This window comes from Pseudophryne corroboree, chromosome 1, assembly GCF_028390025.1.
Source record: "Pseudophryne corroboree isolate aPseCor3 chromosome 1, aPseCor3.hap2, whole genome shotgun sequence".
Taxonomy (NCBI): Eukaryota; Metazoa; Chordata; class Amphibia; order Anura; family Myobatrachidae; genus Pseudophryne; species Pseudophryne corroboree.
Genome location: NC_086444.1, coordinates 50,028,233 through 50,042,813, shown reverse-complemented (window position 1 = coordinate 50,042,813; position 14,581 = coordinate 50,028,233). Strand labels below are relative to the sequence as shown.

General features: G+C 42.4%; 1 protein-coding gene across 1 annotated transcript; it reads left to right on the top strand.

Annotated features, from left to right (window-relative positions):
- The first annotated feature begins 1,297 nt into the window (after positions 1–1,297).
- GRP (gastrin releasing peptide) lies at positions 1,298–13,449 on the top strand. The gene is made up of 3 exons (XM_063914233.1): positions 1,298–1,893; positions 5,831–6,069; positions 13,101–13,449. Exons 1-3 carry the CDS (start codon positions 1,731–1,733, stop codon positions 13,146–13,148), a joined length of 450 nt encoding a protein of 149 aa, XP_063770303.1. The 5' UTR covers positions 1,298–1,730; the 3' UTR covers positions 13,149–13,449.
- Positions 13,450–14,581: the final 1,132 nt, after the last annotated feature.

Sequence of the window (14,581 nt, the reverse complement as noted above, 5' to 3'; positions counted from 1 at the left end):
TCCTTAAAACCAGAACTGTTGGGATGCCTTGAGGACAGCATTTGGGAACAACTGCCTTAAGGTGTTCAAGTACACAGAGTGGATTCATTTATAATGTTCATTTTATTGAGTACCAGACTGATCCACAATGAGAACCACAACAGTTTGGGTCATTGTATTATTTTGGTCTTAGCTTGCCGGGAACAATGTGCGCATGCGTATAAAGTAAACCCATACCAATTTAAGTTGTTCTGCCACTTTCATGGGAGTGCAGTGCAGGTGTGTTCTAAAGTAGAAAGGGTGCAGGAAGGATGTTATCACACAATTGCAAACTATGCATCATAAGACAAAAACTCATATATGCAAGAGGTAGCCATATTATTTGTGAAGATAATGGCGATGATGATGATGATGATAATGATTACAGTTTCTTGCACTAGTGGGCCACTTGTGATGCATGCGCTGATACAGATGTAACATGCTCATCTTTGCTGCAATGCAGCATGCTGCAACACAACACGGCTTGTTTCATGGGGTGCCAGGCTGCACCGGCTGCAAATAGTTGCAGCCTGGCATCCATGAAGCATGCCGTGATGCAACATGCTGCTATCGCAGTACGATGAGCATGGTTACATCTGTAGGTGCTTGATCCATTGCCCAGGCACATCATTTGCTTTTGTGTGCGTGCATTAGCTAATTTTTAGGGGGAATTGAAGTTCCACAAAACCTGAGAGCTACATGAGGTATCACCAACTAGCTAACCTCTCTCTAGTGTTTCCCAGTTTCCCTAATATCATCAGAGGAAAGAACACATAACTGCACTCTATGGAGACAATATTACTTCGGGGAGATATCGACACGTTTGACATTTTACACTGACAGACGCAGAATGACGAATGTATATGCTGAGATAAAGCCTGTGCTGCGTGTACTGTGTTCCAGGGAGTCAACGAGGCTAATTTAATTACAAAATGTCATATCTCCGCGGTGTCACTTCTGAACTAATTTTTTTTTATTCATTCATAAATTCCGTGTTTTCTAACAACAGCTAAACTGCATCTATTAGGGCTGTGTCACTCAAGCAAACATTTGCCATCCAGCCTGATGAACATTTGGTGAAAGGTTTTACACAGGCGATTGCAATCTGACCTCACTAAGGAAGGGAAGAGCAGAGGAAGATTTATTAGTGGCAGGGAATAGTAATAAGAATTGAGTGACATGGATTATAGGTGATGTTGGCATAGGTGACTCAGATGGGGGTATTGTAGACACCAGGTCAGTTGCTGTTTGAGGTCAATGAGGGTTTTGTGGGGGAGGTGGCAGCCTGATAAATTCTGGCACCAGACCTTCCTCCTTCACTTATAAATGCTCTTTGAGAGGTAGGTACAAGAATAACACGGATTCCAGTGGGGGATATAAGGATATCTCCGAACAGGCATCCTCCAGTCAGTCCAAGGGAAGCTCCACATTCAGCAACAACTACGGAACCAGTTCCCAGATTCAGCACCTCTGACAGCTCCTCTACCCAGCTTCGCTACCTTGGACAGCGACTGTACCGATTCAGCAACAAGGACCAGATTCAGGACCACGGACAGCTCCCGTGCCCAGATTCAGCACTTCGGACAGCTCCCGTGCCCAGATTCAGCACTTCGGACAGCTCCCGTGCCCAGATTCAGCACTTCGGACAGCTCCCGTGCCCAGGCTCAGCACCCAAACTCAGTACCTCGGACAGCAAAAGCACCGCAGCTACCATGGAAGGAGCCCTAGTCTTCTGGAGATACCGCACCCTCTTCTCCCTCATTCTCTGCACCCTGGTCCTCTTCAAGGTCCATTCCCAGGCAGCGCCTTCCCAGCAGCACCCAGACACAGCCTCTGCTTCTAAGATATACCCCCGGGGCAGCCACTGGGCTGTAGGTAAGTGCACGGTCTCTGCACCATAGAATAAATGTGGCTTATTCCTAATATTAAATTAGTGGATTAAAGCAGGTTTAGACAATTTGCGGCTCAACAGGTTTTTGTGGAACTACAAGTCCCAGCAGGCTCTGGTTGCTGAGAGGTGTAGTTCCTCAGCTGCTGGAGAGCCACAGACTGTGTCTATCCAGCCACAACCTGTGTGGCTGAATAAAAGTGCATTAAGCGATGTATATAGCACTAACTGCAATACTGTATTTGTGATTCTGGCGCATAAAGTATGCGGGAAATACCTGCAGTACCAGGGAGATGTGTCAGTGCATGGAAACCATGCAACTTTGTAGCCTCCCTGGGGACAGGCTTTGTCGAAGCATTTGTTAAACATGTGACCTACACACCGATATTTTTCCTATGGTAAATAAAGCCTTTACAGTAAAAATAAGAATTGGGAAATAATTTAAAACGTGAATTATAATGCCTACACAAGGACTAATGTCCTGAAGATTGCATCGATCTCATCATGGGACATTGTAATGCACGTAACATAGATTTGTAGGTTCTGCAGTTGGGAACTGGTGTACTGATGTACTGATGTACTGCGCTGCGGTATATGTAGGCGCACTGTACAGAAACTCCCCGAACAAAGAAAAACAAGAGAAAACTATAAATGGAGATCATTGTCAGCATCCCTCTCAAACTAATCTCGCTCATACTGTACCTAAAAAGATCGGACCTGCATATAATATTCTCCCTGGGGGTATTCAATTGCTTGATAAAATAGTTGAGAGTCTGTTTATTCCTGTCTAATAGACAGGGAAAAACAGACACCCAACCGATTTTTCAAACAATTGAATTCCACCGTGTGTGTGTGGAGGGGGGGGGGAGGGGGCTGTAATGACACATTCATTGCTGTGCTTGGAGACGTTACAGATCCCCATACATATAAAATGAGATTATGTATATATTACAAAAAGGAAACGAAAGAGATGATTTGAAAGAGGAATATTCACTTTCCAGCAGTTAATAAGTGGAAGAAAATAAGAGAAATACATTTAGGAATCCCATTTTTGACGATAAACAGATGAACCGGGATGTTACCTACACCCTCTCTAGTAACTGTTGCCATTCATTTTGTTTGTCCGTGTATTTATTTATTTTCAATAATTGTTTATTTGCTAATTTTATTTTCTCTAACGATATTTAGGGCTGAGTGCCTTTTTATATTTTATATGCGTACGTAACTAATACCGTAGGCAGAAAACTGTACGTATGGATTATATATATATATATATATATATATATATATATATAGCAGGTTTTCGTTCATCAAAATTGCACCTGTATACAGTACTTTAGTAACACTGTCTATCAGCACATAAAAGGAGGGTATAGAGTAGTTGTAGTAACTATGGAACGAGGCATCTACCAATAATGACAACTCACATTTTAAAGGGAAAACTGGGGTTCTACAGTACAAGGCAAGCAGTGGTAAATACCTTCCCATCACCCAAGATTTATCGGACACAAAAATAGTATATAGATAGACAGATGCACGGACGGCACTCTCATGTCCGACAACTTATCTAAAGAAGTATTGCTTATATGTATATATAATTGTGTCATCTCAAGTACAGTAAATAAAGGCAGCAGAGAACGTGTGTGTGTGTATAGCTGGAGTATATATATATATATATATATATATATATATATATATGTATGTGTGTGTGTATATATATATATAAAATGAGCGAGATTAGTTTGAAAGGGATGCTGACAATGATCTCCATTTATACTTTTCACTTGTGTTTCTTTGTTTATATATATATATATATATATATATATATATATATATATATATATATATAGGGAATACTTTCAGTGTATTAAAAATATATCGCGAAACCTAAGAGCCCTGCTGGCTACCGAATACCTCATTTCTTTACCATTCGTGTAAGGAACATTTAAGACACATATATTTTATAGAGTATTGCATTCACTGCCACAGTGGATTTCTGCTGCTATCACTCCTTGCAGGCTGGTGCCGGGGATGACAAATCTTATCGCTACCTACATGCACCTCTGTGGCCCCTGTATCTGTTGTCATACTACACTCATGGGTGATCATTGCAGTGACCGCAGCCCAGACTGACAATATATTACACAGCAACTACAGTTGTGTGTGACTCTTAATCTTACATGCCACTGATATGTCCCAAACCACCGATTGCATCGTCTTCATTCAGATCTGAGACAAATCACTATAGTAGTGAGGGGACGATGTGATCGTGCTAATCACTATAGTAGTGAGAGGACGATGTGATCGTGCAAATCACTATAGTAGTGAGAGGACGATGTGATCGTGCTTGTTTCATATGTATTCGTTGTGTAGCTTGTCATGTCATTAGCAATCTTGGTAGATATGTGCAGATTGTGCTCCCAGACTCAGCAATTGGAATTCCCCTGAAAATTGCTGTCGTTAGAACAATTTCTATTTTCCTGCTCCCTATAAACTAAGCCAACTGGAAATGATAGTGATAAACTGATCTAGATAGGAAAAAGCCAGCAGTATATGCGGTACTGGTCTATTAATGTTTCCTTTCTGGGTTAATCAATTTAGAGCACAGGTTCTCAAACTCGGTCCTCAGGACCCCACACAGTGCATGTTTTGCAGGTCTCCTCACAGAATCAGAAGTGAAATAATTAGCTCCACCTGTGGACCTTTTAAAATGTGTCAGTGAGTAATTAATACACCTGTGCGCTTGCTGGGTTATCTGCAAAACATGCACTGTGTGGGGTCCTGAGGACCGCGTTTGAGAACCCCTGGTTTAGAGGATACATTGCTGTTGGTTGTCCCTCACACTGCCAAAAAAGTGAGAAGCACTTTCCATTCCAGGTTCCTTCTTCTCCACCCCTCCAAGCTCATAAAAATATTAAGTGTCAATAGACAATTTAGGGATTTGGTGACCTTGTCATGCAGTAGGTGTGTAGCTCCAATATTTAAAGAAACATGCAATCCTGAGGACAGCACATGGAGGATACACAAACTCCACACAGTTAGGGCTACCATGATGGGTATCAAACCCATGACCTTAGGGCTATGAGGCAGTATTGCTAACCATTACACCATTAATGCTACCATAAAGGGAAGGCCTTCTCAGTGTTGATCCTTAACCACCCTCTCCCCCAGCGGTCTTGGTTTTAAAGATACCTAGTGACTTACAGGTGGTTGAAGTGTGGCCTTTTAGGAGATCTTCAGGACAGGAGTTGAAAATGATTGAAATAGACAAGGGAAGGCAACTTGTGGCACTTCTGCTGATGTGGAACTATACAACACAGGAAGCCCTACCACTGTTTTGGCAAGTTCTAACAGCAAACTTGTGGCAGGGCATGCTGGGATCTGTAGTTCCAAAGCAACTGGAGTGCCACATGTTGGCTACCCCTGAAATAGATACCTGTTCTACCCTTATCAAAACAAATTCTGTGTATTTGTGATCTTCTGTGGTCTGCTGATTAGGTACAGACAGGTATAATATGCCAGGTGGTTTTCAAACAAATCCTCCAGTGTTCCCAACCAGTCGTGTTTTCTGGATTTCTTTTATCATGCATACGAAAGCTCAGATTGCAAGGTCAGTAATTATCCCAGTTTTCACAGACAGAAATCCTGAAAACATGTCCTGTTCGGGGCACTTGAGATTGACGTTGAAAACTCCTGGGGTGTATTTACTAAAAGTTGTTTTCATTAATTTTTTATTGATTTAAAATCAATAGAAATTGACCTTTTGTAAATATAATATACCCCCTTTAGTACACAAAAGGATGTACTGTAATATAAAACACACAAATAAAGGCGGTCTACACTGTGCTCTCATTTTCATGGGTTGACTGTGGGTTAATATCAGTTGCTTAACATGATTTGTCTTTCTTTTCTGTTCCTGTCTAGGTCACCTAATGGGTAAAAAGAGTATAGAGGAATATCCTTATATGTACGATGGAGACAGGACCGCGGCCGCTGGGTATTCCGAAGGAGACAAGCCAATGGACGGGTCTCAACAATGGAAAGAGGCGCTTCTCAGTTTATTGAGGATTTTCCAGGACAGCAGAAACACCCAGTCAGTGAGAGACACAAAGTTATACAACAAGAAGCTCTGGGATTCCGAGGAAAACAACAACTACAAAGAGGTGATTAATCCCTTCATGTCACTGAGTAGTAGATACCATAAATGCATGTATACAATGTATGATGGGCCATAGAACCACACACATAGATCTGCCAGAAAACTAGTGGCAAAAAGTAGAGTTGAACCATCAATTTAGTGAATGGGAGGTACATCTCTGTGGGGTACAAGGAGATTTAGGAAAGTTAATGGTTACTGAGTGCCATCGCTCAACCACAGCGATGGCACTCTATGGCCTTTGTGATTTTATTATGACCAGTGTATTTTGTGCAATTCTAGCAATTCATAAATGCCCCCTGAAGCTTTAAACACCATGTTACACCATGATACAATTATTTTATATATATATTTCTGGAATGTTGAATAATCACATGCATTCCTTGTTCTTTCAACTGGTATTCATTGGAATTCCAGGCTCATTAAAGGTTGTTTTATTGCCATTTATGTAATCCATGCCGAAAGCAGGACTAAGCACAACATAGGTATATAGGGGGTCATTCAGACCTGATCTCTCGCTAGCAGTTTTTTGCAGCGCTGCGATCAGATAGTTGCAACCTACTGGAGAGTGTATTTTAGCGGTGCAAGTGTGCGAACGCATGTGTAGCAGAGCGGTACAACTAAACTTTGTGCAGTTTCTGAGTTGCCCAGAACTTACTCAGCCGCTGCGATCACTTCAGCCTGTCCGGTGCCAGAATTGACGTCAGACACCCGCCCTGCAAATGCTTGGACGCGCCTGCGTTTTTCCAAACACTCCCAGATAATGGTCAGTTGACACCCACAAACGCCTTCTTCCTGTCAATCTCCTTGCGATCAGCTGTGCGAATGGATTCTTCATAAAACCCATTGCACAGCAACGATCCGCTTTGTACCCGTGCGACGCGCCTGCGCATTGCAGTGCATACACATGCGCAGTTCTGACCTGATCGCAGAGCTGCAAAAAACGCTAGTAAGCAATCAGGTCTGAATGACCCCCATAATGAGGCCTATTGACAGACTGATTCCTCCTCATTAGAGTTCATCAGTGTAGGAAGGAAGTCTGCTGCTCAGTATAACTGCAGGCTGTTCAGTTCAAATGTTGTTCTAATAATACTAAGGAGAATACTACCAATCGGTCTAGGTTAGCCCCAATTAGGGTGAGCACCTATCTGTAGGTGGATTTCTGTCTCAGCACTGTCATCATCTGAATAGCCAAAGGATAGAGTGTTAATCTTAAAGATAGCCATCTAATGCAGTCTCTGGTTTGATAGCCTGTGAAATGGAATGCTTATGGCTATTACTAGTAGAGTTGGATTCAGGCTGGGGAGGAGGGGGGGGGGGGGGGGGGGCAGCGCACATAAGAGTGTGGGATCCCTATAGTTGAAATGAAGAGTGTCATATTGCATGAGTGAGATATTTAAAAGCCGTTTTCTAAATAAATTAGATATTGAATTAAAATAACACAAATAAAAGCTGAATAAATGATTGAATTAGTATAAACCGACCTATGTTCAGTACCAGGAAATATCCAGAAAAAAAGCAATTTTCAGGGGATTCCTGCAAAAGAGAGTAATCCCCAGGATGTATGAACAAGGAACTATCAAATTTTACCCAGAGCTTGGCCCCAGCAGCAAATGCCATCATAAGATGATGTTAGGCCAAAGCAGATCCTTCTCCATCACCCCTTACTGGTGTATGCACAGACCAATGATAGGTATCTATTGATTACCTCTGTGCCAGTACAGGGCTTTTTCGTATGCTCTATCCAGGCTCCCAAACATTAATAAATGCATTTAAAAATATTCATTTTTTGCAATGCATGTTTGAGCAAAACGAACACAATCAATGACTGTATATTAAATAAATAACCATGGACCCATTTCTATAAGTACATTTAACATATTATTCTTTGTCAATAATAAAAAAGAAAAGCTGATTTAATGCTGAAGGCAAGCCACACTACTGCAATAACTCTTGTTCTACTATGAAGCTGCTATACTCCTATAAATTCCAGTATCTGTATAAAAGCTGATAAATTGCTTACAAAACATTATGGGACATTTGTTCTGGACTTCCTGTGTGAAGATGACATAAAGTTTTGCAGCTTTTATAGAGGTTCAGACTCATTCACCACAGCCACTCACAGACTCACCTCTCCTCAGTGCTTGGCCACTGGCTGTCAGATTGGCGCCCAAGGGAAGGAGGGGGTACGTGGCTGAGAAAGCTGGTAGTGACTACTATTGATGTGCTATTATTCTCCACCTGACGTTATTCATTGTGTTTGTAAGGTTCTCTTATTACCTCATATACCAAGCAATAGATATAAAGGGACATATGTACTAAGCATTGCAGAGCGATAAAGTGGAGAGAGATCAAGTGCAAGCCAATCAGCGGCTAACTTCAATTGTACAGGCTGTGTTTGAAAAATAGAAATACAAATGGGTGACGGTTCCCAATTTTTTTTGCAAAGAAGCCTGTATGTGTGCATATTCTCCAAAAAAGGGTGTCACCACACCCAGCAAAGCTTCACAAATATACACAAAATGGAAAACAGCACATATATCTATGCTGAGTGGTATAGAGTCCAGAGAATTCAAACAAATAGTAGGTGAATGCATTCCTTTTTCATTTGAAATGTTTCCTTGCATTGTCCATCCTTGATGTAGAAGGATTCACTTCAGTTTGTTTCATATAACATGAAAAAAAAATAAAGGAATCTTAATCAGACAGGCAATACGGTGTTGGTGCCAGAGGTAGAGGATCTGTGAAAGGGAATCCAGCTAGACTTGAGATTCTTAAACCAATTGGAAATAGTCACAATTAGTCACCAATCTCTGTGTTCATAAAGGTTTCTTTATTTTCAGTTCGTGTATATCACCTCCATGAAATATGAAAAGAAAATAGAGTATCCCACTCACTTGTAAAAAGGCAGATATAGACACATAAAGGTTTCTTTGAAACGCTGATCTATAATGTAGTGGTTTTTAATAGTTGGCATACCACACTCACGATACAAAATGTGTTGTCGCACCTATCTCAGTCTCTTTAAATTCCTTTAGTACATCAGGTAAGTTGTCACAGATTCCCAATTGTTTCAATAGAGTGCATAAAAAGTGCCCAAAGAAGAGCCGATTGGGTTGACTGAACTTGGGTTCCATTTATGAACTTGTGCGGATTTTTTTGCTTCCTTGTTTTATCTTTTTTTGTATGTTCCTTGTGCTGGACTCATTTGTATCTATGTTTTTACTACCTCAATGGTGAATGCTTAGTGAATAAATACCCCTTTTTATAACATGAATTACACCTGCATTCATCTGGTTTGTTTTTATGCACTCTATTGAAACCATTGGGAATCTGCAATGTTTTACCTGGTGTACTAAAGGCATTTAAAAAAAATGAGATAGGAGCGCAAACACATTTTTAATTGTGAGTGTTGTACAGAGCACACTGGTAAGTGAATCCTGCTACATCAAGGAAGGACAATGAAAAGGACACATTTCAACTGACTAAGGAATGTATAGTGTTTTCATTCACCCATTTGTCTGAATTCTTTGAGCTTTATACCACTCAGCACTGAAATATATATGTTTGAAAAATGACAACTAGGAGCTGATTGATCGGTACTTTATATCCAAGGCTTAATACATATGCCCCTTAGCCTATACTAATGAGTCACAATCAGGGAGGAACAGTGTGTCTGTTGGCAGCACTTGATCCCAACATCTATACCTTAATAGAAGGATAAGGGGGGGTCATTCCGACCCGTTCGAAGGCAGCGGTTCTTCACTGCAGTGCGAATGGGTCGGGACTGCGGCTGCGCGGCGCCCGCAATGCACATGCACGTCATTGCCTGGTGATAGTCATCGCCGTGCAGCAACGCCGCCAGCGCTGAAAGTGATCGCAGCAGCAATCGCAAGAAGATTGACGGCGGGGAGGAGTTCCGGCTCATGTACTTACCATTTTCTGGGCGTGGAGATCCGAGCGCAGGCGTTTGGAGGGTGGATGTCTGACGTCAATCCCGGGACTGTCGTCGCACAGGGTAAGTAGGTCTGACCCTGGTCTTGTTTTGCAGGAATATTTTTTAGCATAGCAGGGCTGCACAAGCGATCGCAGCCCTGCTATGATAAAATACACTCCCCCATAGGCGGCGTCAAGTTGATCGCACGAGCAGCAAAAAGTTGTTACGCGCAATCAACTCGGAGTGACCACCAAGATTCAATACTTATGGTTACTCATAGTAAAAACTGACTGATTTATACTTTCACACCTCATGTTTGCTATGTACACGTGCCCTGACATTTATATTTCTTACGGAAGATGCAATTGTTTATAATAGTTGTGCGTCTGCATTGCTGAAAAACAAGTTATTTCCTTAGGAGATCAGTAATTGTATCATATATTTATGTTCCCCACACATATATGTACCAGTCAATATGCAGGCAGATATGTTTCTTCCCATTTTCTTTGCCGAGATATTTTGCTAGAATTGTGGGTTTTTACTCCATACAAAACATGCACGGGGAGAGAATAGAACTCAGAAAAGCACATGTTTTACGGAAAGTGCATTATAATGTATATTATTAGCTGTATGCTTTTAAACATAGTTGTTTTTTATTTTGCAAGGAACTTTTGCATTTCAGTATCAGTGAATTTATATCATGTAGAAAAGTTATCATGTCTCACCCTAACCGATAACAATTCACCAGCATTTGGGTATTAGTGCTAGCCACTCTAGAGCTCAGTGGAAAAATGTAGCTCCTTTGCAAAACTATGTTGCACTGGAGGAGGGGGTTACAATTAACAAAAAGATCTAGAGTTGGAAAGAGGGCATCCTAGCTTCATTCCTCATTTCATTCTGCATGCAAAAAAAAATGCGTTTGTTGAAACTCACGGGATGAACGTGTACCTGAGGTAACCAGCCTGGTATGCAAAGTTTAATGGGTGTCAGGTATACACCAGGGGTTTTTGGCTTCATTGCTGACACTATGCAGGTTGCTAACCCCCAGGTAAGCACAGAACTTTGTAATTTTGGCTTAAGTAGGACACTGGCAGGTGGTGGTAGACACCAGGCCACAGACAAGGACTGAAACTGAAGCTTACAGTAATAAAAGGACAGGCAAGTGGTCAGGGCAGGTGGAGAACAGAGTAATGAGTGACAGTCTGGGTTCAGGGCAGGCAGCAAACAATAGTAGTTAAATAAACAGGTTGAGGTTCATGGAAGCATGCAATTAACCAAGGTCAAGGGCCAGTCTGGGCCAATAACTGATATCAGAGAAGAGTCAGAGGAGTATAAGCAAACAGGTATCTCACAAGTAGTAGGAAATATTATCAGCACTGAATGGCTTCCAGCCTGCAGAGGATTAGCTGTGGACAGGAAGGGGGCAGAGAGCTGGGGCAGCTAATAAGATAAGACTATGTCCAAAACAGAAGGCTGAACAAATGGTCACTCCTGTGACCCAACCAGTTAAATACAGGGTTGTAGTTCACGAGGTCCTTGGTTCAAATCTTGCTGTACACACCAGTATTTTTCATTGCAGGATGTGATACCAGGCTTATAACACATTTCTCTTCCAACTTGGTTTGTTCCCAGAGCAAATTCCTTTCTTTTTTATATTTCTCCTAATATTGGCCCTCAGTGAGCAACTAAATCTAAAATACAAGCTTCTAGTCCTATGGCTGCGTCATTCATCCTTCTGATTCTTATGCCAGTAGTGCTAAACCCTTTTGAAAGTGTCAGTCTGCCATTGTTCCAGGCCCCCAGGTGTCAGTCTTCCATTGTTTTGGGACTCCAGGTGTCAGTCTACCATTGTTCCGGACTCCAGGTGTCAGTCTGCCATTGTTCCGGGACTCCAGGTGTCAGTCTGCTATTGTTCCGGGACCCTAGGTGTCAGTGCACCATTGTTCTGAGACCCCTGGTGTCAGTGTGCCATTGTTATGAGACCCTAGGTGTCAGTGTGCCATTGTTCTGAGACCTCAGGTGTTGATGTGCCATTGTTCCAAGGCCCCAGGTGTCAGTGTGCCATTGTTCCGAGACCTTAGGTGTCAGTGTGCCATTGTTCTGAGACCCAATGTGTCAATGTGCCATTGTTCCAAGGCCCCAGGTGTCAGTGTGCCATTGTTCTGAGACCCTTGGTGTCAGTGTGCCATTGTTCTGAGACCCCAGGTGTCAGTGTGCCATTGTTCTGAGGCCCCATATGTCAATGTGCCATTGTTCCAAGGCCCCAGGTGTCAGTGTGCCATTGTTCTGAGACCCCTGGTGTCACTGCGCCATTGTTCTGAGACCCCAGGTATCAGTGTGCCATTGTTCTGAGACCCCATGTGTCAATGTGCCATTGTTCCAAGGACCCAGGTGTCAGTGTGCCATTGTTCCGAGACCCCTGGTGTCAGTGTGCCATTGTTTAGAGACCCCATGTGTCAGTGTGCCATTGTTCTGAGACCCCAGGTGTCAGTGTGCCATTGTTCCGAGACCTCAAGTGTCAGTGTGCCATTGTTCCGAGACCCCAGGTGTCAGTGTGCCATTGTTCTGAGACTTTATGAGTCAAATTGTCATTGTCCTGGGACCTAAAGTGTTAGAGTGCTATTGTTCTGAGACCCCACCTGTCAGCATGTCACTGTCCCAGGTCCCCAAGTGCCAGTATGCCATTGTTCTGGGACCCAATGTGTCACCTCAGCATAGTTCTTGGTCCATAGGCGTCAGTGTGATATTGTTCTTGCTCACAAGTGCCAGCATGCCATTGTTCTGGTAATTCCGAATGTCAATGTGTCCTTGTCCCACGTCAGTGTGTCAAAAATAATAATTATTATACCCAAAGTGACATCCCACACCAGATGCTGCCCACCTCTGCTGCTGTTTGCATTTCTGATCTTGGACAAGATTGTATCAGAATTGCAGAAAAACATCACATCATCCAACAACAAACAGTGGCACAAGTGTGTGTAGAGTGGGTGTGTAAGTGTGTGACTGGTGGTTCCTTTGTATATAGTGCCAGCTCTGGTCATTCTGCCCTTGTGGGTGCTCCTGGTTCATACTAACCTTGTACCCTTTCCTTGTATTCCCAGATGCTGGAATTCTTGTACCAAATGATGAAGGAGAACGCACAAAGCTGAGACTGCCCAGAGGATGCCGTCTGTACCAGGGGAGAGCTCCGTTTCACAAGCATTCGATTGTACCAGATACCTGAGAGTTTATTTATGTAAATGATACTTTGTGTAAATGATATATACGTCTCCTTGTTACGATCTTATCAACCCTCATACTTCCAAAGCACGGAATTACTTGCCTGATCTGTAAATAATGGTCGAGGAAGGGTCTTCCAGTAACATGATTATATTTTAGCACCTGGAAATTTCATCTTTTTAGTTTGTAGACACAGAATATTTTGACATTCACAATAAAAGCTCAAACAAAGACGTTGCTGAGTGTATCGTTATTCCGTGTTATCAAAGCCAAGTGCTGTCATTGCAAAGAGACATAATGGGGGAGATTAAACTTTTTGAAAAGTCAGTTGGGAGTCTGTTTTTTCCTATCTAATAGACAGAAAAAAAGAGACACCCAACCGACTTTTCAAACATTTGAATTCCACCCAAAGTGAGTATAATCACTGGCTGCGATGTCACTATATAAACGAATGATTTGCCATTTGCCTTTTATTAAGGAAATGCCCTAAAGCATATATTAACGCTTGCACGCTCATTCTGGTGTTTGGAAACATCCCAATAAAGCCAACTGGTGCCTACATTTGAGGCACTCCGCACTATGGGGGTAATTCTGAGTTGATCGCAGCAGCAAGTTTGTTAGCAATTGGGCAAAACCATGTGCACTGCAGGGGGGGGGCAGATATAACATTTGCAGAGAGAGTTAGATTTGGGTAGGTTATTTTGTTTCTGTGCAGGGTAAATACTGGCTGCTTAATTTTTACACTGCTATTTAGATTTCAGTTTGAATACACCCCACCCAAATCTAACTCTCTCTGCTCATTTTATATCTGCCCCACCTGCAGTGCACATGGTTTTGCCCAACTGCTAAAAAATGTCCTGCTGCGATCAACTTGGAATTACCCCCTATGGAAATGGTCAATCACTGCAAAGTCCAACATACTACCAGGTTAGCATCATCCGGTGGCGAACCACCGCCATTGCTATGGAGCCTGGATGTGAATGTACACCCTGCAACGTCACATCTAGGATGAAATGAGTAGTTCTAAGATCTTAACATTCCTAATATGAAAGGTTCACCCACTGGGAGCTGTACTAGTGGATAGTATCAGACAACAAACAAAAGCAGGGTAGAATTGGGTATGGATCACTGGGTAGGTCGACAGTCATTAGGTCAAACACTAATGGTCGACCTGGCAAAGGTCCGACATGGGTATTAGGTCGATATGTAAAAGGTTGACAGTACAAAAGGTCAACACTTAAAAAATGTCGACACTTTTTTTTCTTGTTATTTTTGGTGTTATTTACTTTATAAGAGTATAGGGAACCCCAATTAGTGCACCACGTCCCCTTGCATGCGGGCAAGGTGACTCACTCTGCTAGCG

Coding starts and splice junctions, on each gene's coding strand:
- GRP (XM_063914233.1), top strand. CDS start 1,731: ATGGAAGGAGCCCTAGTCTTCTGGAGATACCGCACCCTCTTCTCCCTC. Junction 1,894..5,830: donor GGGCAGCCACTGGGCTGTAG/GTAAGTGCACGG, acceptor GTTCCTGTCTAG/GTCACCTAATGGGTAAAAAG. Junction 6,070..13,100: donor AAAACAACAACTACAAAGAG/GTGATTAATCCC, acceptor TTGTATTCCCAG/ATGCTGGAATTCTTGTACCA.